The 27,930-nt window shown below is 29.9% G+C and overlaps 2 protein-coding genes across 6 annotated transcripts; one reads left to right on the plus strand and one right to left on the minus strand.

Annotated features, from left to right (window-relative positions):
* Nucleotides 1-615: 615 nt before the first annotated feature.
* LOC109788864 (uncharacterized) lies at nt 616-4,407 on the minus strand. The gene is made up of 6 exons (XM_020347705.3): nt 3,751-4,407; nt 3,156-3,367; nt 2,463-2,757; nt 2,270-2,355; nt 2,098-2,189; nt 616-1,357 (listed from the first exon to the last, which is right to left on the minus strand). Exons 1-6 carry the CDS (start codon nt 4,048-4,050, stop codon nt 1,128-1,130), a joined length of 1,215 nt encoding a protein of 404 aa, XP_020203294.2. The 5' UTR covers nt 4,051-4,407; the 3' UTR covers nt 616-1,127.
* Nucleotides 4,408-12,159: 7,752 nt separating this feature from the next.
* Nucleotides 12,160-26,575, plus strand: LOC109807177 (LEAF RUST 10 DISEASE-RESISTANCE LOCUS RECEPTOR-LIKE PROTEIN KINASE-like 1.1). 5 transcript variants are annotated; one of them, XM_083060275.1, is made up of 5 exons: nt 12,160-12,290; nt 12,601-16,810; nt 24,569-24,613; nt 24,897-25,157; nt 25,442-26,575. In XM_083060275.1, exons 2-5 carry the CDS (start codon nt 16,027-16,029, stop codon nt 26,398-26,400), a joined length of 2,049 nt encoding a protein of 682 aa, XP_082916401.1. In that variant the 5' UTR covers nt 12,160-12,290; nt 12,601-16,026; the 3' UTR covers nt 26,401-26,575. The 5 variants fall into 5 exon arrangements, with proteins under 5 accessions (XP_082916401.1, XP_020225294.2, XP_020225299.2 ...); XM_020369705.3 differs by lacking the exon at nt 12,160-12,290 and having other exon boundaries at nt 12,301-16,810; XM_020369710.3 differs by lacking the exon at nt 12,160-12,290 and having other exon boundaries at nt 12,301-16,810; nt 24,572-24,613.
* The last annotated feature ends 1,355 nt before the right edge of the window (nt 26,576-27,930 follow it).

A 27,930-nucleotide genomic window follows, 5' to 3' on the forward strand; every position in this document is an offset into this window, starting at 1 on the left:
ACATTGGTATCACTCTTTTGTGTCTCACTTTCATCCTATTTTCTTTCACCCATCGTATATCGTATTTGTCAATTTTTTCTTTCCAATTGTTTTTAACCTCTCCGCTTTCCGTTTCAATTCACCACATAAATGCAGTGTTTAAGATTTTTCCTAACAAAATGTTAATATTATCATTAAAAATCCTTAGATTTCTCCCTTCGAACAATTACTTATTTAGCTTTAAAATGACTTCATACAGTAAAAGATGTGATATTTTGATTTTTGAGTTGAAAGGAGAGAAAAAATTGCAACAAGTAGAATTTCAGTTAAAGAGTTGACAATTTTAACCATTTCGTAAAGTAAAAGTATTCGAAAATGTCATTTCTACAAATACTTCAAAAGTGATTTTATTTACCACCCAAATCAAAACTGATTCATCTACACTCACTTTTAAAACAACATTCCCAAAATGTAAATACTTTTTTCAGCCGAGAAGAATTCTACCCATATCTAACACAAAGGGACCTTTCGTTGTATTGAAACTCAATAAAAACACCTTTTTAGGTAATGCAGCTAAGAAAGATAACTAATAGGAATTCAAATAAAGAGAGTTCGGGGGCAATTCAAGCACGAGTATATCCAACACAATATTCCCCATTAAATTAAAGCAAGTCCTATATAGTGCATCATCAGGACAGAAAAAAAGTAGCCTGTTCTCTTTAACAAAACCATACCAAGTTACCAACAGATAAGAAGCAACTGATGTAGGACTCACTGATGTTAGCAAACAAACAACCTCCTAACATATCAACCAACACTTGAGAAGTTGCTTGTTAATCTGTGCATCAATATGAACACATTCTTAAGTAGCCTCAACACTGCCGCTTGCCCAAAGCTTCACTGCTTTATTGCCATTACTTTTCTGATTCTTTCACTTATTACGAAAGGAAACAATGCGGTGAATTGCCAAGGACAACAGTGCGTAATATCTTTTTTTTCCATTTTTCTTTTTTCCTTTGTCAAATAGGTGATTAACTCCAACTTCATCACTATGAGATCTAAGAAATGAACCAAAAGAAGAGGGACTGGAAAATACTAACGTTTGGTTCTTAAATGCCCAAACTATAAATATGACAGTCAACCTATCATCATCGACGACTGAAAAACAAGAAATCTGGGTGATTGACTTGAAGTGGTCTTAACCAGTCGTCCGCAGCCTTCAAAAGAGAGTTAGCTAATTGGCGTTCATATCCACCATTAGGAGTCCACATAGATCCTTTGAACTTATATGAAGCAAGACCAATAACAGGTAAAGACATTTTCTGGTCACTGTCCATTTCAGTAGGATGTGGAGCTGGAGCCTGCACCTTTTGCGAACCTGAAAAAAGAAATGCATATCTCGAATAAATCAACTGGTGCAAATCAGTGTTACCACCAGCAGTATCTCACCATAATTACATTATTGTGCACCAATGACAATGTGCACTTAAATAGAAACAGGTTCCCATGATAAGACAACACAAGTCTTTCTAGTAAGAATAATAAAGAACCCCCAACTAATCCTAAAATGACATTTCAATATAGAAGTATAACATTTTGCAAAATTTTTTAAATAAATCAGTTTCGGCCAATAAAATTTCCAAAATCATTGAAAGCAATAAAACGATTCACTGTTATTCACAAACACATCAAGAACAAAACAATGGAAGAAAGATGGCATACGACAGGAACCAAGACATAAACCATATAATCATATAGTTGTAAACTAAGGAACCTTATGGAACCAATATATGGATTATGGAATGAAACATCAATATGCATCATATCCATCGCATGAAATTTTGGAGGTTCTAAAATTACATTTATGGTACACAATAAGGAAAGGTTATAAATAAACTTTTTGTTTTGAAACCTCTCATTATGTTGCAGATGGGATGCATATTCACGTCTCTATTCCATATTAATAGTACATAGTTACATATATTGCAACATAATAAATGGTTTAATGCCAACATCCTTACACAATCTAAAAAATATGAACAATGTTTTATTATCTTTCCTAAACTTGTTATAAAGCAAAACCCACGACAGCACAAATGAAGCAAAAATCCATCTTACCTCCCATGGGTGTACAAAGATGATGGTATGTTAGAAAACAAGCATCTAGATCTTTTAGTGTTGGACCAGTTGGTATCCGGTAAATTGGATACCTAGAAGTAAATCATAGAACATGTCAGTCCCTTGGGCATTTGTAAGCTGAGTATCAAAGCACGTAAGTAAAGAAGAATACCAGGCTACAGATATCCAACTTGATGCTAGTATATCACAACTTCTAAGGGTCATCAGTTCAGGGAAACCAAAAGCAAGGTCCATTATCTATCCACACACAGAAGAAAAAATAACCAAACAGCTCAACAAATAACCAAAATGTGTTACAAGTGAAGGAAGGCAAGAATATTGGCAGGGTAGGTCGGTTAGCACACCTTATCAGCCAAAGGTTCACGGCTGTAAGGAGGGTCTCGTTCAAGATACTCAAAGATCAAGTAACCCTGAGAATTGACAGATTCTCCATCATCACTAGAAAAGTCATCTTCGGGGAGAGAATGGTGATCTCTCAAAGATAATCCACCCATCCTTTGAGGTACCCCTTCTGACGGATGGGGAAGATTCCTTTGTTCTCTCGTGCATTTCAATCCCCTCGCACTTGCAGCTTCACAATCACTGCTAGCATCACTACTGGAGTCCCTGAGGTCACTGTCACTATCCTCCCCGAATTGCCTATCAAAGAGCCAAACAATGATATTATCATACAGGTGTGTAGCTAACCCTATGAGAACAAGGTAGTATTGACACATCTGCACACCATAAAATGGAGAACCAAAAAATTCCAAATAGAAGCTAACTCTTAGCTGAAAGCACCCGACCAAGTAAAAAACTAAATCACACAAGCAATAAGGATCACTGTCTCAAGGAAATCAATAAGGTAGAAAAACATAAATGAACACTAATTTAATCCCGCAACAAAGTTAAAATCCCTAAACACCAAATAAAATATACAACATTATCCACCCAAAACAAACCCATTGTTTAGCTTTTATTATTTTTATTTTGCACCCTGTCAAACAGTCACTAAAATTAATCAATCATCTGTACACGGTCCGAAGCAAGCAATATACCTTGACTTTACAGTTGGCTTCGCAGTCTGGGAATAAATTTGAATCCCAGATAGATAGGGAACATAATACTGAACAACACTATCCTTGTTATTCAGTACAAGCGGAACTCCAGCACCATATGCACTCCATTCCCTGAATGATTCCCACAACTCACCCAGAACAAAGAAAGGCGGAAACTCCGCATTGCATTCCCTGAGTCCTCTCGCCGTCCTCTGAAAGATCCAATTCACAATCAAAACACAACCAAGTTAAAAAGCTTTCACACAAAACAGTTCCACTCAAACACAAAAAAGGGAAAAACATAGAAATGTCATCAATCTTCTTTTTTTCTTTTTTTTCCTGCACAAAATCTTTGCTTCTTTTGCTTTTTTTTTTTTTTTTCATTTACCAAATGCATCCTCTTCGTTCCATAATTAAACCCGCACATAAATGTTAAACCTTCCTCCAATTGAATGCACCGGTGAGAAAGACGCTATATTTAAAACGAATTCCAATCAACACCAAGATCCCAATTTGAATAAATGAAACACGATTTCAGCAACAACCCAGTTAAAAGCTTTCAAAAAACAGTCGTTCCAGTGACTGAAAACCAAACCTTAGGGAGATGCTGAGCAGACACGGAGGGCGTGATCGCGTGCAAGAACCGCTCCAGATTACTGAGCCGGTTCCCGACCGGTTCATAGGAGGGCACCGCGCCACCCTTCTTTACCTCCTCCGAGGCGAGCCGGTTCTCGACCCGGTTAGCCAAATCTGACTTGGCGGTCGACGTGACGTCGCTGTAGGCCCTACGCAGCTTGTCATTCTCCATGGTTTGAAAGGACCGGCGAGCCTTGGCCGGCGAATAGAAGCGATCCTCTCCGCGAGCGCGGCCGAAGTTCAAGCCAGTACCCAACATTCCTAGGCCGAATAAAAGAGGGAAGCGGGAAAGAAAAAGGCAAGTTTTTTGTGTGGGTGTTGGAGTGTGGTCAACGGTGTTTGGGATAAGCTTTGGTTGGGAATTGGAGGGAGATCTATCTGTGTGTGGCGATTCTAGGGTTTGGGGAAAGGGGGTTGCTGATGTTGTTGTTGTTATGAGGCTGAGGAAGAAGGGTTTGAGTAGAGAGGAGTTGTTTCTGTGAATCGGAAAGGGAGAAAGAATTAGAAAGGGATGGGTCTTTGAGTTAAATAAAACAACGATTGCATTCCTACATTTTCATTATTTTATTTAATTATTACTATATAGTATCCTGTATCCGTTTATTTCTCGTTATTTTCTTTGCACTCTCACTGAATATATGCACTTGTTAATTACGTGAAATGAATGTCATATTTTTGTGAATAAAGTGGCGAACGTGGAGGGAGTCAGGAAACGGATCTGGATTCTGGTCGTTGGATGTTGCAGGTGGGGGCCAAGGGTAAAATCGTAACTTCCATCGAAGGCTAGGCTAACTGGCTAACTGCAACGAATGCCAGGAGGAAGGAGCGGACCGGTTAAAAACGGAAAAATAATTGATTCACGTATTTTTGTGAATACGTAACTCCCTCTTCTTCTTTTTTTTATTTTATGTTTTTTTAATTTCTCCTGATCTGGCTTTGAATATTCATGACCAACCCCAAACTAAACCCTTTTATTTTTCTTTGATTCGTTGCTAATTTTTCGTTTACAAAAAAAAAATTAAATGTGTTATAGATGATTGAGTTTCGTGATGAGAAGATTTTTTTTTAAATTTTAATTATGTAATTTTAATTCTTAAAATTTATAATTGTACCATTTAGTTTCCAATTTTTAATTAAATAATTGTTTAACTTTTAATTAAGTAATTTCAATTAATTAAAGGCTATAATTAAGTGATTTTAATTTTTTATCAAAAATTTAATAGTTTTTATTGATATGTCGTTAACGAATTAACATGATGTACTAATATTTTTAATTAGGTTAAATTAATTTGTTAGCTCTTATAAATTTTTCAAATTTTTAAGTAGGTCCTTACAGCTTAAAACTCCATATAGTTTAAGAATCTTGTAATTAAATCTTTCGCCAACTAACATCATCACGATTCTATTAGCTTATATTTATAGAATATTATAATTAAATTATTATTATTTTCTTTTAGTGAATTAACAATTATCATTTAATACGTTAGAATTATTCTTTTTTATTTATTTTAAGTTAAAAATATAATTTAGTCCTTGCAAAGATTATAGATTCTTAATTTGATTCATATACATAAAATTTTATTAAATTAGTCTTATTTGTTAAATATTAACAACATGATTTCTTACATTATTAATTCTATTATACATTATTAATTTAATTTTCATATATGCAATACACTATTAATTTAATCTTTACACATATAGCGCATAACGTATTTGGTCCCTATATAAAAAAGATCACATTTAAAAATGTTTTAATTTTGTATAAACTATATATCAGTTTTAAGACTTTTTTTAACAATTGTGAAATAAAATTATCAATATTTAAAACTTATTATTTGTATTCGCTTAATGTTCATAACAGTTATCAATGAATGGAGCCACGGAGGGAAGCATGTGTTACAATATCCCAAATTGACGACAGCTGGTGATACTTGATTGGTGGAAATTAAGGCACTCGGATTCATCCTCAGCAAGGTGCCACGTGCTGTAGTTAGAAAGTATAGTACACGTGTATGAACCTGATTTAAGACAGGTACCAACGTTGTCGTGGAAACTGTCTCTTTCTTACTTTATCTTTTATCCTCCTATTTTTAAAATAGAACTCCACTTTTTATATCATCTGAAAAATATCGTATCACGAAAATAAACACACCAAGTTTAATGGTTCATGTTATTTTAAACTTAACAATTATTTTTTATGAAAATATATATTCCAACATAATTAATTAATTGTGCTATTCAAATTAATTTAAAAACAAATTATAAGGAAATTTAACGGATTAAAAATAATTATATCAAAATTAAAATAAATTAATAGGAAAGTATAGTCATAGCGCGTATTTTTGTTGTATTAAGAAAGTATATAGACGTATTTTTAATTTTGAATTTTAAAATTGATGAGACGCTAAGAAACGCAGCATCATAGCGCGTCGGAAAACGAGCTAAAGTTGAAGTCGTGGAGTTTTCGAATCGCGTCGCTTTGTTTAATTTGACCCGGCAAGTTGATATTTAATAAACAAAAAATATCATATTAATATAAGTCCACAATCAATACCCAAACAAAAATGTGTAAGAGATGAAAAATTAAATACACCGCCAATTTAATAATAAATTATTATATGATAAATTTGTTAATTTTCATAATAATTATTTTAATAATTTATAATTAATTAATAATATAGTTTTTTTTACAAATAATATATAAAAATTAAACTTGATATTATTTTTTTAGTTTTATTATAACTATTTGAATAGTTATAAGTTTTTTTTCATTGATGGTTAGTATAAAAGTTATGTATTAAAAATGCATGTCAACTAAATTAATAGTTATTAACCTACTATCATTGCTGTAAAGAGAAAACCGCTTTCACTTATTTTTCAACGCAAATATTTTAACAAAATACGTCTTAAATATATTTTTTAAAGGGATTGAAGTTTAAAAAAAATCTAGAAATACGGGGAAGTAAGAATTTATTAGCCTACTTTCACTTGAGTTTTAAAATAAGTATTTCAGTAAATTATATTTTTGATTTGTAAAATAAGTAGATATAAATTAGTAAAATATTCTCTCTCACACATACATATATAAAAATTATCAATGTAACTTTTGTTAACTATTCATAATTAATATTGATAAATAAATAAAAATCTATTCAAATTGATCAAACTATTGAATTATAATTATACATTCTTTATTATTTTGTGTTAAATTTAATCAAAATTGAATAATTATAAGTATACTTCAAATGAATTTATTTAAAATATTTTAAAGTATATGTTACTGTTTAGACTAGACTTCGCATAATTAACGACCTCGTCCTCGAGGTATTAGATGAACCTAATTCACTAACTTTAGTTAGTTTTGATGGATTGGAAATTTGGAATGAAATTAAAATATGAAATAGGGAAGGATGAGATAAAACATAAATATTAATTTTTATTTTGAGAATATAAATCTAAAAGAAAGAGGTTATTTTCACGGATCTATAAAAATTATTAAAAATAAATAAATACTCTATGTTTCTCTGTATTATTAAGAATATATAGAGATAATAATAAAGGTTAAAAAATAGTGAATTGTTTCTGTAGGATGAAATTATTATTTAACCAAAAAATAGAGTTAAAAAAACTATAAAACCAAAACTTCTTATCTTTTATATTTGGTTATAGTTAACGCGTAGAAATCAAATTGATATTTTAATTATTTTGATTACATAATTAAATTTTATTATTTAATTTTTTTTCATTCTTATGTCTTACTTAATAATTATTATTGTTTATGAATATTGAATATACAAACTAAACTGATGTTAAAAATATAAACTTATTTAAATTTCTAAGATATGCAATAGATAGCTTTAAAAAATTTATGACAGAAAAGAGAAAACAAAGAGAAAATATGAGATGTTCATCTAATTTCGACAGAATCTCAATATTTTTTAGGATTGTAATTATAATTAATCATGTTAATTTAAATAAAATAATTTAAATATATTTGACCATTAAAATTAATTGAAATTATAATAATTAAAATATTATATTTTATTAATTAAAATTGATATTAATTAGATTTTAATACTCATAATTAATAAATAATTAATTTAAATTTAAAATAACTTTATAAATATATTGACCTTTTAAAATATCTTGAAAACAAACAAGAAACTTTAAAGGGTAATAGTGCTCATTGGATTAATTCGATAAATCTAATAACTCAAATCAATTAATTTGGTTTAATTTTTTTTGTTGAGGTCCAAACCAAACCAAAATAATTAAACTTAACATTGATTGATTTAGATATCAGATTTTCATATTTAAAATTTAAACTAATCCAAATCAATTTAATTAATTTATATATTATTAATTTTTTTATTTGGTTAACAATTAATATGTTAGTATCATTTTGATTATATTAAAAGCATTTTTGTGTTGCAATATATAGATTTTTCCATTCCATTTTTCAAATACTTAAATAAACATAGAAAAACTATATTGCAATATGTTGAGTGTCATTTCCACACACTATAACATTTGAAATCTTTAAGTAGATTAAAAAAATAAAATAAAAATTATATTACAAATCTAACAATTTAGTTAATTTTTGACAATATATCAAATTAGTTAATATTAAAAAATTTATTTACTTTAAGATTTTTTTATTTTTTTTAATTCATTGAGTATCTAATAATTTGAACTGAACCAATTTAAACCAATTAAATTTAATTAGTTTGAATTGAAACAAATCCAATCTATAAACATCCTTATTCAAGGGGAGCATTGTCAAACAAAAATATAGTTTTACCTCCTTTTTCTATTTATAAGACCAAACCAAAAATAATTATTTATTTTTTTATATAAGACTTAATTCATATTATCTTATGGACTAATTATTTTTAGACAAAAATACTTCTAATTAAAACATGTTCTCTTAATTTAATAAAATACATTAATTATAATAATTTAAAAAAGAACATGTACTTTAATTAATTAAAAATAATAATTAAGATAAAAAATAGAATAAGACATATATTTTAATTAGTTAAAAAATATGTTAGTATTAACTAGACAAAGAAAAGTAGTATAACAATAATTTTAACATATATATAAATTATTATTATCACTAAATTAACTAATTTTTTTAAATATTAATACATTTTGATAATTAGATTAACTACTTTTTAAAATATTAATAAAATCTGATAATTAGAATTTATATATAAGAACAAAATAGTACTATTAAAGACCTGGACGAGATTGAGTTGTTGGGAAGTGTTAATAATTGCACGTTTGCGTGTGGTTTAGCGAAGAATATAAATTCTTTTGTAATGCGTGAAGAATATAAATTGCATTAATAATGTTGTATTTGTTTGGTTGAATTTGGATCAGCAATTAAGAACCAAATATTCAAAATTGGTTTGGCGATAGGAGTTGATCCATGCTTAAATATGGTTAGGGTTTAAATTCTGCCTTGTGTATATAGCCGCGTTAAATTTTGTGACCACCTATCCCACTCTTTAAAGTACCTCCAACCTAACAAGGAGATTAATTACTGTAACCCTGGATACTTAGGAATGAAAAAAAAATTAATATTTAAACTTGACTTGATATTTATTTTATCTGTTTTGAGTTTTTTTTCTAAATAATTATTACTAATATTTTATTATATGTTTTTCACACATTAAATATTTATTATATATAACTAAAATTTATAATAAATTATATATAAATAAATATTATATTTAAATGTATAAATTATATTTAAAATTTTGTTTTAATAAATACTTTTAAACATATAAATTATATTTTAAATTTAAAATAAATAATCTATATTGTAACATAAAATTATTTTTAATTAATGATGATTTATTTATTAAATATTAAATTTTAATACATAAATAAATATAATAAATAAAAATGAATTAGACAAAAAATTATGAGAATCTTTAAAAACTATTTAATCAAAAAATAATCCTTAAAAAAATATTCTCATACAATATAATTATTAGCATTTAAGATATATGATTTAATTTTTAATATTGAAAATTTTCATAAAATTAAATATTTTAATTACAATAATATGTTAAATTAATAAACGCGTAATAAAATATTAGAGTGAAATCAATTTATATTTTTAAAATTTAAATATTCAATATTTTTATCAAGTCTCATACAAAATGTTAAGTAACGTTTTTCAAAGACATTTTTTTTTGGACTAGATGATAAATAGGAGATGATCAATTTGATTTTTCAAGTGAAACAAATACACTATAACGATTTAATAAGTCTTTATACTTTATAAGTCAACAACTAAACAATAAAAAAATGTAATTCTAACTAATTAAGATTACATCAAGCAACAACTACAAAGTAAATTAAAGTTATATAGTTCTAAAACAATCTTTGTCACCTTCTAACATGACTCATAATACATACATAATTTTTGTCTTATTTTTATTTTACTTTTATTATCGTAATTTAATTAAAAGAATAATAATAATATCAAATTCAAATTTTATAAATGTAAGTGTATTTAGGGGTTAAGATTTAAGATTTAATATTTAGTAGTAAAAAAACTATTATCTATAATAATAGTCTTATTTACTTAAACAGTATTATCTCTAATAATAAAAAATTCATGTTAATACAAATTAAAGTTATACGAAGAGAGGTAATGCTTAATATGCAAAAATGCATTGACCAGCATATACAGAATTGCACGCAATTTTCCTAAAGTAATCAATGGTTAAAGCACAATCATAAATAAGTAAATTCATTTTTGTTTAACAAAGATTTATAGTGAAATAAAAAAATCTCTGTACACTATTTCTAACCTTAATGGTAAAAAGAAAAAAAAAAAACTAATAGCGTTTTTAATCCATAATTGGAAAAGTGAGGTAATATAAAATTTGGAAAAATACTCATAATCTAATCCAGGACATAATAATAGTAACACAAAAGTGGGTCACGTGCGAGTGTGAGGTACGCATCAAATAATTAATAAGTTTTACAGTATAACCAGCAGATAAAATAATAATATGCCCCTCACATTCACATTGTGCTGATATTTTTCTCTCTCAATCACAAACGTATCTGGTATTTCTAATGTTTTATTTTCATGGTTATTTTAATTGTATTGCGAGATTCGATGCTGACTCATAATAGGTATTCAATTTTATCTTCGACAAACGGGTTTCATTGGTGGAAATGCAAAATAATACCATATGATGTATATAATTTTTAATTGTTCAATGATACTAGAGAAGATGCTCTTTGTATACATTAAATTAATCGTTATTTATACAACATTAAACATCTTTATCCCGTTTGTTTTGGACAGTCGACATGGACGTAACATGTAATTTTTGTTAGCAAAATTTTATTGTTTTCTTAAGTGTATGTTTGACGTTGGATAATTTTTGTTTCATATATATTTTTCACACCTTTCCAGTAAAAACAGATAATAAATACGAGCTAGACATTGATCTTATTTGAAAGGCATATACCTCTCACAACAATTAAGGTGTCACAATCCTTAAAAATTAGAGTTGACACAAGCAGATTGCTTTTGAGAGGAAAACCGGCAAAGTTAATAAATTGGGTCATTTTATAGCAAATCAATTAAATCCAAACTTTAATGGCTTTCATTTCATTATTCTTGTAAGTTACAAATTAACATAATTTTTTTTCCCTATGGCTATTGAATATTCTCTTGAACATTATAAGGAGTTTCTTTGAAAAAAGAAAAGACTCATACAACCACTTTCTATAGTTGTTTTTTTATAAAATAAATAAATAAATAAAAACGGGAGATAGTAGTTAATAGAAACTGTGTTGGGCATGAGATGGCAATTATTTTACTATTGCGAGTATATAGTAATTTTGCAGGCAGAAGCTAATTTGGTAGATAAAGGAATGGTGATGAAGTATATGCGAAAGGAAGGAGTATGATGCTTTTGTAAGTGTGGTTGTGTTGGGAAAAAGTGTGGTGGAAAATGGAAGTGAAATGCATATGGGGTCCACAAGATCGATGCCGGTGCTCTGAAAAGAACTACTCATTTATTCTTTGCTAAGCACTAACATCTGGCTAGTGGTCGTTTGGCATCAGTCTTATTAGAGTATCAGTTTGCAATCTCCCAAGATTGAACTCCCTGCCAAAATATATTAAGTGGTCCTCAATTACATAATATTTAATAAACTTCTATAAGATATATAATTGAGTATTATTATTTTTATAAATTAAATATATTATTATTATTATATCAAAATTAGTTGAGATCATCGAATGTAAGTCCCGCAACTCCTTTCTTCCTTTTACTTTTCATTTCTTTGTTTTTGGTTGAAACCAAATCTTTTTCTCCTCATCTTCTTGTTTTCTGAAGATTGAGCTAAGGAAAAGTTGAGCTTTTGGTGCCAAAGAGCTTGAAGTTTGGAAAAATCCAGAGTCGTGTGGAAACTTGTTCTCTTCTTTTTCTGAAGCTCGGATTCTTCTTCTCCAAGGTAAGGAAAGCTAGAAATGTAGAGTAGAAATATATAGTGTTGCATTGTTGAGTTGATTTCAAGTAGAAACATATAGGATTCTCAACCATGGTTGAGAAATAAAGTTGGAAAGTTGAGTTTTGGGGAAGAGTTGAAAATATGATGGATTTGTGTTGTTTAAGGTATGCATGTGGCTTTTTTGATGATTTTTAAGTTGCATGTTGTGTTGTGTGTTGAAAATGTATGATTTCTTGTGTTGGGCCCTCTTGCATTGATGATTCTCTATGTTTTGGGTGCATTCGCATTTCTGGTTTTGGTGAAAATGGTGAAGAACTTATGTGTTTCTGTCATCAACGGCCGAGCCCTTTGGGGGCCACGTGTCAGGAGATAATTCCTGGAGGTAAAGCATTGAGCGCTTGTGAAGCATTGAGCGCTTTGGAGGCACTGAGCGCTTTTGTGCTTTCAAAATTTGACTTTGTGGTCTTCATGAAAGTTGTAGCCTTGGATCTTAGCTTTTCAAATGGCGTTGGAATCACCCAAAAAGAAGGTCTATAACTCTAGATATAGTTGTTTTAGTGAACATGAGTCAAATTGTTAGCATTGGTTATAACTGTTGCAATTTTTATAATTTTTAACAAAGTTGATGATGGAATTAGGACTTGATGTCTTCATAAGAGTTGTGTTGAGATTTCCGTTAAAACCATTTTTGTTATCACTTTAAATTACTTTTGTTTTGTCAACGGTCTCAAACACGACAAGTATACCGGCCGTTCAAATAGTAAAAATATCGTATCCACAGGGATTAGAAGGTAAAATAAGCATTTATTGACTATTCGTGACTAAAGAATGATTCCAAATTCGTAGTTTGTCATGTGAATTCAAGGTTGTGACTATTGGAATGTTAAACTACAAAAATAGTTGATTGTGAGTGAAAAAGATAAGAAATGGTATAATGGTATTGTGAGGTTGTGGGGTCAGATTTCACCAAACGTCAGACTAATGAATCCTTAATCTCTTGTTACATACATTGCTTAGTCAACCCATAAGTTTACTCAAACCTAATCCCTTAAAGAAAGAGCCTAGGTACGGATAATGAATATCAATCCCTTGAGTATTCAATACCTACACCCACATTACAGATTAGGGTTTAAGACTACTAATGGGTAAAGCTCTATCCCTAGATACAATCCCCACTAGGCACATGTTTCAGAACTAGTTTCAATGGTATTTCCCAATACTCAATGGAACCTTAAATCATGCAAAGGGTGATCAATCCAAAGCAAGCATTAAGCATAGAAACGTACACAACAAAGAATGAAACAACATGTATATATATCATTAAAATGTAAGGATTACATTAGAATTCGTTGGTTACATCTAACTCCACAAAAATGGGTAGAACCACTCAACAATGAGGGTAAAGCAAAAATAGAGATGGAAGAGAGAAATGAAGAAACCGAAGGAAAGATCCACACACGAACGTTCCCAAGCTTTGAGAATCCCTTCTACAGCTCCAAGGAGGCGCCCCTGCGTGAATGAGGAGAAAAGCCCCGAAATTGTCTTCAAATACGAGCTTGGGGAGTCAGATTAGGGTTTATGTGCCCGGCGCATGGCCTTCCAAATACTCTCTGCCTTTAGGACACGCCCAACGCAATTCATTTTACGCCCGGCGCAATGGCTTCCAAAGGTGAGATACTTTGTTTCTCTCGCTCGGCGCGGGTCATCTTGCGCCCGGCGCAAAACCTCTTCTCTGCTCCTTAGCCTCTTAGATTTCCAATCCTAAGAATCTTCAATCCTCAATTCTCTAGCTCAATACCTGCACAAAAATGAGGTGTATTAAGGTATTGTTAGCTAAATTTGGGTTAGTTATATCTGCACACAAAATGAACAAAAAAGAGAACAATTATATTGCAATGGTTCAGAGGATGAGTGGAATTGTTCAATAAGTCTCATCCAAAAATAGGTATAATTGAGACTTAACAAGTTGTAGGAAATCTTCTTATCTTTCATATGAGATAAGGATGAGCATGATATGAGTATTATAACTCCCGATACGCTATTTTATATTAAGGTTGCCATTTCACAATGAGTGATTTAGTTAAGTTGATAGTTGTTTTTGGTGTTTAAATTTATTTATGTTGTTATATTGAGTAATTTGGCATGATTATGAGTTTTAAATATGCAATAGGAGATGTATTATGTGACAAAAATGTTGTGTATTGATATATATGATAAAATGTTGAAAAATGATAAATGTTGTAGTATGATGAGAAAATATACTTGTGAGTTGAGAGTTGTATACTGAATCCTAGTTGTGTAGTTGTGTAAATATGTTATATGAGTTGAATGAGCTATTGTGTTGTTAAACAATGTTGATGAGTTGTTGTGTTGATAAATTATGTTGTTAAAGTTGTGAGTTAAATTGATGTTTATTCATAATAAAACTTTGAAGGAAAAACAAGTTTGTATATTTAAATTAAGAGTTGCATAATATTTATAAAAATAAGTAAAAGATTAGAATATTAAATTTATATTGCTCATCAGTTTATTTTCTATTTAAATATTAAATCTGAAATATTTTAAAAATAATAAATTTGCCCATTTTATCTCTAAAATATATTTTGTCTCGGTGAGGACGGGGAGAGAAGTGATACTATCCAAGAATTTGGGTCAAATGTGTGTCATTGTCCTGAACTTATACACTAGTTAAAGGCCCGATTTAGTTATTCTTGTCGGTCGAGAGGCTAGGCCCTGTTTAGGCTGAATTAGGCCCACAATAAAAATTTCCTTTATCCTTCATAGCATTCGTTTTGACTTTTGATCCACAGCTAAAATTGGTCAACACACTGACGAAACTTTAAAACAAAATTTGTAACTATATAAGAAGAATATATCATTTTATGAGAGTTACTATAAACGAAGCCGAATGATACTCACAAATTACCAAATTAAAACTAAATATAGATCACCATTTCTCTTGTCTCATGATTATTAATGACTAGACATTTTTGGAAATGAAACCACAAATACAATTATTGCAACTCAAAACATATTATGTCCTATTTCATAAAGTAAATATGCCATGCTCAACTAGACATGAGATCATTAAGAGAGGTAATAGGTAATTCATTAAAAAAAAATATTATTCACATAACTCTTTCTTATAACACTTTTTATGACACTATTTTTCTTTACTATTTTATCCAAGACTTGCCTCCCTCTTTCTTTTGTATCTCCTAAAAAATTCTTAAAAAAAGTTATATATATATTTTTTATCCATTAAAATTATAATGAAACAAAAATTTAAATGTATGATATGAACTTTTATGACTAAGTTGATTGATTAATTTGTTGCCAAGATGATCCGTACGACTAGGATACTTAGAATTTAAAAAAGTCATTAAATTTTGCTGGTGTCTAAGGCCCGCTCTCCCACCCCTCCTCTACCCAAGTCCAAGTCCAATTAAAGAAGAGGTCATAGTTGGAAGCAAGGTCAATTTTTTCAACTTGCATGTAGGAGAGCTTCCATTTTATTTTATTTATAAATATAAAAAAAAACATGGTCTTTGTTGGCGAAGATGAATAATTGAAAGATTAGAGGGAGAAACAGCTAGAGAAATCCTTTTCACTCAAAGATGTCAGACAATTAGAAGGTCAAACCTGTAGGCGGCTATATCCTCTCTCTATTCACAATTTTTGGTATACTTCTCTTCTCCTTATTCAATGTTTTCATTCACAACTTGACAAACCCTCCAAAATGAACCTAAACACCCTTTTCTTTATCCTCAAACCCTTCTCTTCTCCCCTCATTCTTTCCCACATCGTCCTCTTCTACCTCATTGCCACAAACATTTCGTGTTCTGTTGACCCTAAATTCGACGCATGTCCTTCCAAAACCTGCGGCAACCAAAACATAAGCTATCCGTTTTACATCCAAGGAATACAAGAGCCCTTTTGCGGCTATCCTGGTTTTGGCATCTCTTGTGATCCAAGTGGTTTCCCAATCCTCAATTTGTCTAATACCCAATACATCATCCACCAAATATTCTACCAAAACAAGACACTTCGGGTGTCCAATCTTGCGTTTTCAAATCCACCACCAAACACCACCAAACCTTGTCTTCCTCGTACCCAGAATCTCACCACCGGTAACTTGTTCAGTGTTGCTCCGAACCAAAAGGGCGTGATATTGTTCTACGGCTGTGACTTATCATCTTCCCTGGAAGAGCACAGAGTTGGGTGCTATGCAGAAAAGGAATCGAGTTCAGTTGTGGCATTGTATGAAGAGGATAAGAATATAAGGTCTGTGACAGAGAATTGCACGGGCGAGGGTGTGGCTACGACGACGGTGGCAGATGGAATAGGAGGGATTCGAGAATCGCTGAGAAAAGGGTTACTGCTGACGTGGACGGCCAGTGACTGCAACACGTGCACCAGCACCGGAGGGAGGTGCGGCTTCGATTTGGATCCACGTGTCTACGCTTTCAGGTGCTTCTGCACCGATAGAGTTCATTCTGCTAAATGTGGTCTTGATGATCCAGGTTACTCTCTCTTCATTAATCTTTTCACTTTTCAACTTTATGAATCAATACTTCTACCTACTTGCTTGCAATTGCTGTCTTTTATGTCTAACTAACAAAATGCAGAATTCAGACTACATAATAATGAACGGACAGAATGCTAATTATATTTTACCCTAAACCCTAAGCCCTAAACCTACCAAAAGTAACTAGTCAAGGCCATAATTATATTTTACCCTGTTATAAGATGAACGGACAGAAAACTTTCTATTTCACTTTTTGAATGCTAATTACAATCATCTTGTGAATGAAAATTAGTACTGATAGAATTTTAAATTAATGTTAGTATACGGATTTGAAATAAAAAAACTCACACCAGTATCATTCCAAGTAGTTGACTTAAAACAGAATTTGAATATCTCATATTCAAACTTGTGTTGTTTTTCTTCCCAATTACATGATTGATACCTCTTATTCTGTCTACTTTTCAATCAATATTTTTTTATTATGGGTTATATAGTAAAGAGAACTCTAAATGTTAGTTTTTTAAAAAATAAACATTGAATGATTTTCTTTATGTTTTAGATATAAAATTTTAATATTATGTAATTTTTAAATTTTATTTTCTTCATCAATATTATTCTTAACATTTGTTTTATTTTTTTTTTGGAGAATATAGTAATGACTTGCATCATTTTTTTCAACATACTTTATATTGATGAATTATATTTTATTAGTATAAACATTATATTATAGCAAAAACTAGTAATAAATAAGTATTTTTAAACATATACATGATATTTTAGATTTACAATAATCAATTTATATTGTAATACTAGCTTATTTTTAATTACTGATAATTTCTTTTAAAAGTTGAAATTTAATTTAGAAATAAACATGAAAAAGATAATTTGAAAGAAATTAAATAATTATGTAAGAAAATTTGGTAATTAATAAAAATAAAAGGAGGTTGCTTTGGGATTGAATATAATTTATGTGGGCTAATTGGTTAACTTAATTTAAATTTAAAATTAAAAGTGTGTTTAAAGGGATTAAAAATTTAAAAAGTAAAAAAGTAACTAAATGCTCGATATATAAAATTAGGATAAGATAGGTGACTTAATGAAAATGTGAATAATTCGTAAAAATATTCTTAGTCAATAATATCTCGTTCAAGGATGCAGATTTAAATCTGTAACATAACAAGAGTAAAATAGAAAGTTAACTTTCATAGTTTCTAAGAAAAAGCACATTTTCCAATATAAATAAGATTAAATTAAAAATATGTAGCTCCAATTAATTTAAGGATTTACGTAATTATTTGGCTTCTCAACTTGAGTCAATTTTTGTTTTAATTCGTATACTTAAAACTCTATGTTATAGTTGTAGTCCTTACATGAGTAATTTTTCTTTAAAATTATATTTTCATTTTGTAGCTGTTTTATACGGTTATAAGACTATAAGAACTAAAATATAGAATTTTTAGATATAATACATTAAAAAGAGGTTTGTAATTATGAAATCAAATGATTGATTTAATCTTGTTTTAAGCATACATTTTAATAGTATTCAATAATTTAAAAGTAATTTTCTTAAAATTCAATTATACTAACCTCTAATTCAGATATAGACCCTTCTTTATTAACTTTTCTTAAATGATGCAAGTCTTGCAAGATATTTAATACTCAAACTCTACTTATTCGTTAACAGGATTCAAAATGATGTATATAAAAAAGCATGTGTCTATTTTATATTGTTAATATTTTTCATTATTTAGTTTGACTGATCTGATTTTCAAAGGGAACCTTATTCGATGTTGTCGTTACTATTATTAAAAAAGAAAGTTATATTTTAAAACTTCTGAAAATTTAATAATTTTATAGATTATACTTAGCTTCGTACCTTCTGTTTAATATATATATATATATATATATATATATATATATTTTATATAAATATGACAGATGGTTAAAGAAATAATGTTTATTATACATTTAAATGTGCATACGTGAATAGTTACTTGTATATTAATATCACTATATTGAAATTAATTAATGAGATATTAGAAAGACAATTAAGGTTACGGAAGAAATCGGAAGAAATTAATAGAATGGTATTGATTAGTACAAAACTTAAGCACAGTTTTGTAGGTGTTGCTTGTATTGTTACTCAATTATAATTTGAGTTTTATGTTGCTAATTTGCATAATAAAATTTAAATTAAAAAATTATGAAGATTACTGAATAAAAAATGCAATTGTAATGAGATCTGTACGAACAACACTTAAATAACTGTAATTTTTAAGTTTTCCCCTTTTAAATAAGGATAGTTTTAAAAGTTTACATCATTCTTTAATAATATAATATTATTAATTAATTTTTATAGAATTTTATCACATGTCAATCTTATATATGAAATACAAATCACTATATTGTCCAAAAATATTTTTAAAAGCTTTTTTTAAGAAAGAGTTTTTAGGGATTATTTTAATATATTTAATTTTATTTATTTATCATAATCATTTATGAATTAAATAATAATATTTTAAAATAAAATTATTTATAAAAATAATTTTTTTGCTACAATATAAATTATTTATCATAAATCTAAAATATAATTTACATAATTAAAAATATTTATTTATACAAATTGTAAATATAATTTATATATTTAAATATAATATTTATTTATATATATAATTAATTATAAATTTTAATTATGTACAATATTGTATATGTTAAAATAATAGTGTGAATTAATAAAAAAATTATAATAAAAACAGAAGGAAGCAATTTTGAATCCTTCAATATAAATCTTAAGTTAAAGATGTTTTAATTATTTAATTTCAAAACTAAAATATATCGCTTAAAATTAATTATCAAAACTAATTTTATCAAACATGTTAGTTTTTGTTTTCAAAATATCAAATAATTTTAAAAACATTAAACAAATAAGATTAAGTTTCAGTAATTGTACGCATTTATTCCTCTTCGTTATCTTTGACAATAAGCTTTTAAAACCTAACAAGATGCCGAAAATGCAACAACAATTCTTAAAATATAATTAAACAGAAAAATTAGTCACTGACAAATAATTATTTTCTGAATAATATATTAGAGGTCATAAAAGAGTTTAAGGTAGTGAACCAGACTTTGTACTGGAACTTGTTTTCTCTCTCTGAGAAAAGTATATTAGTGTAATAGATACTAAGATATTTTAACTGTTTGATTGATTTTTGATGAAAAATATAATTGTATTTGATGTGACGTTTAATGGGAAAGAGCACACACCATAGACTATTTGGTTTGATTTGACAATAAGCACCATAGTAGTGCATATTCCGTAGAGGACAAGGATCTAATTTAGACTAATTTATCTCTCCCTTAAGAAGATATTTTCGACGTTCCTTCTTAGATTTCTTTGGATTGGGCCTGCTTATTAGTTGGGTACGGTTCATTTTGGGCCGAACTTGCCCAATCTGAAATTTCTGAGCCGCTTCCATCCACATGGAGTTTTGGGTGGGCTGACATGGATTGGGACAATATAGGGCAGGCTCTTACTGAGTTGGGCCAGTATTTGACTTTCATGGGCTTAATAAATTATTTAGTAATTTTTTCTTCGGAAATTAAATTAAGTGTTTACTATTAAAAGTGTAATTCTTTACCAAAAAAAAGACAACTTTACCTTTACCAAAAAAAGTGTAATAGACAGTTCCACAACAAGACTCGTGGTACTCAATTATTAATTGTTGATCTCTGTAGAAATAGTTTCCAACTTTAATCGAACTTTTATTAATAATGTTGAATTCAAATCTTAAATAGTCACTCTAGAGTTTAGAACGAGTTTTATAGATAATATGTACATATAAATACACAATGGAGTGGTGTCCATTTCTCAGTTGTAAGTTTGAACGGGAATAACTTCCTTTGATTATGAATACACAATGGAGTGGTGTCCATTTCTCAGTTGTAAGTATTCCTTTGATTAGGAATAAGTTTTTTTACTATAAAAAAGATTATAAAGACAAGATGAAAATCAAATTTAAGTCTTCTCACTTTTATTTTAATCCCTTATATTCCAATAATGTTGTAAAAAAAATCCTTTTCTTTAAGAGAAAGTAAAAAAGTAAAAAAGAAAAAAAAAGTAATAAATATTCTTAACAAAGAGAAATATGAATAAATAAAGATAATTTTATCCTTTTATCAAAAGGTTTGTTTTTCCTCTTCTTTATCTTGAGTCTCACATGGATCTCATTTTATGATAAACACCACACCACGTTAAAGTTTTTGTCTTCCATTTTAAGAGAAAAACCAAACTGTGGAAGGATGAAAAGCATTACTTTTTTCCATCTCTCTCTCTCTCTCTTTTCTTTTTTTCTTCTTTCTTGAGTACCAAACATACATGAAAATTAAAAATGAAACATAAGAATCAAAGTAGAGATAACATTGAGTATGTATCCTCTTCGATACCAGGAATTTATTGTGAGAGAGGTTAAATAGAACATAGACTTGTGAGGTATGGGCGGAATAAAGATAAAATATAAATAAAGAAAAAGTGAGAGAGGCAATAGATTTCGTGATAAAAAAGAAAAGAAAAAGGAAGGGAAATAAAAAAAATATAAAAAGATTGGAAGAGTGATCCAACTTAAAAGAATTAAAGTTTCACACATTATATTGTTACTTGAAAATCAATTGGGTAACAAAAATTTTCGGTTAGATAAGATGGGACCATGCAAAATAAACATTAAATTGAGAAACAAATAAATAAAAGTGAAAAATGTTTGTTTCACACTACTATTTAAAAGATGTCGATTGTCGAGTCACTTGAAAAGAATAAAGGGACTTTTTCTTTTTTAGTTTTGTTTTTTTATGGGTAAAGGTGAGTATAAGAGAAGTAAACTTGATAATTGATTAAATGTTTGTTTATAGTTACCTTATTATGGTTAATTTGCAATTTTATTTCTGAGTGAACTTTGTTTAAGTTTATTCTCTCAAATTGTTTAATTATTATTATATTTAAGTTTATCAAAACTTTTAATTCTTTCAATTAAGTTTTTATTTTATCTAAAATTTTCTTATTCTTATGTTTTTTTATCTTAAAAATATTTTTTTCCCATTTCCACAAGGATAATTTTTAAAGAATTAATAAATAAATAAATCTATTAAAAATCACAGTGAGAATTTATTGATAATGTTAAATGTCACACTTTTTTTTTTTATAAAAAAATTATCAATAAAAATTACAATAGTAACAATGAAGTTTAAACTTAAAATCAATACATACTATCTTTAACCCCTATTTTTTGTAACCTATAATTCTCATATCCAATCGTCCTTTGATTTATGAAAATAAACCCTTAAAATATAATGAAAAATTTAATTGGCATTACTACAGTTTGAGACTAAATTTGATCAAGAATGTGTTTGTTTTACTCTATTTCCGAATTTTAAAGTCACATCGAACGTAATTGAATGGAACTAAACAAGAATACAAATATGCTCTAAATAAGTTATTAAAGAACTAAAAAAATATGGGTTTAATAATAGTATATTAACTGTGTAAATCAATTTTATATATTCAACCAATTACAATTCATTGTTAATAATAAATTTGTTGATTTTTTAGATTAACTACTCTAAAAGACATATGATTATCTCTATAATTGATTAATAAGCTTGACAAATGATTGATTGTTTTGTTGAAGGACAATGTGATTGTTTGTCTTAATAATTTTACCGACTTTCTATTACCGTTTAATTCAAAAAGTAATTAATAATTGGTATAATGATGAATCATGATTGACTTGCACAGTCTTTGTTATGTAATACGATACAGTGGAAGTGTCGTTTTTAAGCAGACTTTTAGTTTCACAAGTTCACACAGAGAGTAATAGAAATTGTGGGGTTTGAGAGTGAGAGAAGAGGAGAGTGCCCACTGGCACTGGGCAATAAGCAGATGAAGACGTTTGAACGCGTTTTCTCTCTGCCCTCGTTGACTTGACAGGTCATGCTCAAGTGTGAACCTAACCGCTTTCAACGACCTCACAATTCCTCTACCTTGTCTTATTTGTTGAAAAATCATCGTTAGAATGGAAAAAAATAATATAAACAATGTGATAGACAGTAAAGAAAAAAATATATAAAAAAGTTTATGTATATTTGTTTTTTGTATTCTTTAAAGTTTCAACATCATTTGGGTGCTCCTTTTTCTAGTATTTCAACCTCAAAGGGCCATTGCATTTCCAAACTCTTGTGGACTCTAGAGCCTCCCGTTGTGATAATTTTTTAATATTGGTTACTATGCACACATTCTGGTTTGCGTCTGATACACGGTTTAACATAGTTCCTAGACCAAGAGAAGATTGAGGATGGAGAAGGGCATGGGAAGTTAATAATGAAGTCAAGTCTTTGTGGCTGTTTGAAAAGGCATAAGAACTGGTCTCACTTCCCTGAGGCTGAGGGCCAGATATGTATGTATATCTTGGTTTCCCACTCCCTCTTCCATCTTCCATGGAACCTTTTTCAAGCCTAGTCATTTTCTAATTCAACTGCCGTTTCAACTACTTCATGTTGGGAGGAGTATAAAAATGAGTAAGACAAACTTGAGCTTACTTTTTAGAGTTTAGAGAATCAAATCCTAGTTGAAGTTTTAGCTCATACAAATTGAGGAAGGATGAGTGGAGTTTATGAATTTGTGTTACTGCTTTTGTTTTGTCACCTTACGCCACTTCTCTTGGCGGATGGATACCAACCAAAGTGTCCACCTTCGTTTGATTGTGGATATCTTGGCAATATCAGTTTCCCTTTTACTATAACAGAACGCAAGGACTGTGGCTTATTGCCCATACTCAATTGTCATTCTCCAGCTCTCAAAATGATCCAATTACAGAAAGATGGAAAATGGTTTCAGGTTGTACGCGTAACTCAGTTGCTGAGTAGTCCTACTACTACTTATACAACTTTTCAATTTAGAGACACCAATCTCAATGAGCTTCTGCAGAACCAAAATTGCGATGCTTTCAGAAACAGTTATACTCTTCCTCATCACACCTTTCCCTTTGCTTCGTTTAGTATGCAATACACCACAACTGTGTACAGGTGCAACCGCAACCACCACGTCACTCTTCCCCCTCGCATGTCTATTTATACAAACTGCTCTGATTACAATATCTACTACAGTTTATTCCCTATGGGTGATGATGCGTCTCTGAGATCTTTGAGAGGATGTACAAAGGTCCAGCTTCCAGTTAAAGACGTGCCTGACGCTAAAAACCCATTCACATTCATAACTGCACTTATCACCACTCGAGTAAACTTGACTAAAGAATGTGCAGATTGCCACTATCGCCTAGGAGGGCAGTGTCAACTTGACAACAAATACAGATTTTGTTGTATGAATGGTATACTTCAACAAAACCCCGGAAACACAAGCAACCATGAATGCGATGCAATAATACTTGTTGCTTTTATCTGCTTTTCACATCATAGGTATTAGGTTCTTAAATGTTTCCTTCAGAATTGTGGAACATTCTCTACTTTTCTGTCGAATGCATCAAGCCCACTTCCTCTCCTATATCATAAACAGCTTAAGAGAAGTGACGTAGATGTTCACTACACTTGGATGTCAAGATCTGAGTTGCTTTGATAAATTCTCTATTGTCTAATATTATTAATTAGTCATTACTGCAACATTCACAATTGGCATGTCATATTTTTCTCTGAATAACTTAATCTTAACACTTCTAACGTGTGTTGTTTGCATCGTTTCTTCTATTTGCAGCAGTTCCGGAAAAAAGGTCACATTTGAAGGCTAAACTTCTTATAGGTAACTTACTTTTTACAAAACTTGGCATTCCTTTTCAACATATGACTTCAAAATCACGGATCCTCATAGTGAAAGTTCATAACAGTGTGGAATTCAGAGGATCTGGTGATTTTTTTCTTTTATCACCCTCATTTTTCCCCAAAAGAGGAAAACTAAATATTTATTTGTATATAATTCTATCAATGCTAATTGCTACTAGCAGAAAAGTAGCAGTAGTCATGCACTCAGTTACTATGTCTCATAGTATCTTCAGTTGATATTTTCTCTTGTCCCGTTTCCAAAGGTTTAGGTATTGGAGTCCCATGCATGTTGGTAATTGGGTTGCTGTTTCTCTTTCTACACTACAAACGAAAACATGCCATCTCCGGTGAACAAATGGAGTCAAGATATTCCTATTCTGATTCCTCCTCAAATCCTCATGGGCAAAGTGGCAGCGAGTACTTTGGAGTTCCACTCTACTCTTACGCGCAACTTAAAGAAGCAACAAGCAATTTCGACCATACTAAAGAACTTGGAGATGGAGGCTTCGGTACTGTCTACCATGGTACGCTACTTATTTAAACACTTCACTACTAATTGACTGGTTAACTCCCAGCATTATACCCTTGTTAAAGAAATTATTATATATATAGTCCAAAACTAATACGTGTTAATAGTCCTGATTAATCTCATTTAGTAGAGAAGTTTTCCAAAACTCTTCTAAATTTGCATTCAAAGAGACTCTAACTTAGACCTTTAAATTAAAACAAGTGGTGATCATATACTATATAATAATTTCTCATCATCTTATTCTTGTTGTACAACTTAGACCTTTAAATTAAAACGCAGGAAAACTCCCAGATGGACGTGAAGTTGCCGTGAAGCGCTTATACGAGCACAACTATAGACGAGTAGAACAGTTCATGAACGAAGTTAGGATCCTCACACGTTTGCGTCACAAACATCTTGTGTCACTCTATGGCTGCACTTCACGGCACAGCCGTGAACTCCTACTCGTGTATGAATACATATCAAACGGCACCGTAGCATGTCATCTCCACGGTAAATTAGCGAAGCCTGGCTTGTTATCGTGGTCTGCAAGAATCAAAATTGCCATAGAAACTGCTAGTGCCTTGGCCTATCTCCACGCCTCCGACATCATCCACCGTGACGTGAAAACCAACAACATTCTCCTAGACAACAACTATAGTGTTAAGGTAGCAGATTTTGGTCTTTCAAGGGACTTCCCCAACCATGTCACGCATGTCTCAACGGCTCCACAAGGGACCCCGGGTTACCTTGACCCCGAATATTACAATTGCTACCAACTCACAAACAAGAGTGATGTGTATAGTTTTGGAGTTGTGCTTATTGAGCTCATATCTTCCAAGCCTGCCGTTGATATGAACAGAAGCAGGGATGAGATAAACTTGTCCAACTTAGCTGTAAAGAAGATTCAAGAATGTGAAATTGGTGAGCTGGTTGATCCTTCTCTTGGTTTTGGTTCGGACAGTGGGGTTAAGGGGATGATAGTTTCAGTGGCAGGGTTGGCTTTGCAGTGTTTGCAAAGGGAAAAGGATTTGAGACCTTCCATGGAGGAGGTGTTGCATGAACTGAGGAGAATTGAGAGTGGAAAGGATGATGTTAATGGTTTTGGAGTTTCACATAGTTGTCAACATTCGGCACCACCAGCAGCGTCACCTGAGTGGGATGAAGTTGGATTGTTGATGAATATGAAGCCTACTTCCCCAAACACTGTCACTGATAAATGGGAAAGTGAATGTACTACGCCTAATGTCAGTGCTTAATGGCTTCCTCTATTAATTATAACTTGTTCATAATCCGATTGTACCGTATCAAGTATCAACTTTCACTTTTCATCGCTCATTATTAGTTGCGTCAGAGTATCCATTATCCTCTCACCCGCCTGTATAATTTTGAAGAGCAATCATCTTTTTTTTTTTTTTTTTTTTTTTTTTTTTTTTTTTTTTTCTAGGGTCGGGGATAAAAACAAAGGAAAAGAGAGAAAATGATACATGTAGCCAATGCATAAAGAATAAGGCTTAATTGTAATTTTTTTTCTTCATTTATCCTTTATATTTTTTAAGAATTTCGTCATCCAACTTTTGAGATTATACATTTTATAACTTAGCTTTAAATTTTTTATATTTTACTTTTTTATTAATTGATCATTTAACGTCTAAATTAATTATTTATATGACATGTTGACTATTAACATAATGTTAATTATTGATGTGTTACATTAGATTATATCATCAATTTATGTATTCAATTAATATATCACATTGATAATTTACATAAGGCATTAACAATTTATATGATGTCTATTAATAATGTGATCAATAAATAGAATAATAAAATGTGTGAGATTTTGAATGTTGTATAGAAAAATATGTAATTTTAAATGTTTAGTGACAAATTTTGCAAAATTATAAAAATAAATAACAAAAGTCCAATTAAACCAAAAAAAAAAAAGAGGTGAAAGTGAAATTGAAGAAAAAATTGAATGCATATTAAGTACTTCCTAATTATGAATAGGTGTATTAAACAATATGACACATTGTAGTCAACCATATAGTCTAGGTGATTGTACACACGGACATGTAAATATTAGAAAAAATGGTTAAAAAATAAGATAAATAAGAACGTGTTTGAGATTTTTTTTTTATCACCATGAAATTAGTGTTAAAGCATTCATTGTTTTTGCTGATAATGCAGAGAAATGTGATTGACTTTTCTTTTACTTTTACAAGTTTCAAATTCAAGAACTTTCTTTTTAAGGAATTCTAGACCAATTTTATTCATACTTGTGATGAGTTTTAGTCATAAGTTATATATATATATATATATATATATATATATATATATATGCGATGGAAATTCACTTATTTAAAAAATAATGAAATATTTTTAATGTATAAATCAAGCCTGTAATTTTTTTAAAAAATTAAAAATTAGTCAATACTTCATTTCATTAATTTAAATTGTCGAATATTTATAAAATAATTTTATACATTAGTTTGAATTAATGAAATGAAGTATAATAATTTTCAAAAATTTTAAAATTTACATACTTGATATATGCATTTAAAACTTTTAATGTGAGACCCTTCTTCTTTTCTTTTTCCCCCTCACTCTTTACTCTAAACTCTCATTCACTTTCTTCATCCCTCTCAAACTCTCTCTTACATTCTTTGCTTGAATTCAAGGTGGTGGTGCTGTGTAGTTGAGTGGGCTGGCCGGTGCTGGATTCCTCTTCTCCTTTCTCTTCCGTTCAAGCTCTCTTTCTCTCTTCTTCTTCGTTCAAGTTCCCGGAA

Source organism: Cajanus cajan, chromosome 7 (assembly GCF_000230855.2).
Source record: "Cajanus cajan strain Asha chromosome 7, NIPB_CcT2T_4, whole genome shotgun sequence".
NCBI lineage: Eukaryota > Viridiplantae > Streptophyta > Magnoliopsida > Fabales > Fabaceae > Cajanus > Cajanus cajan.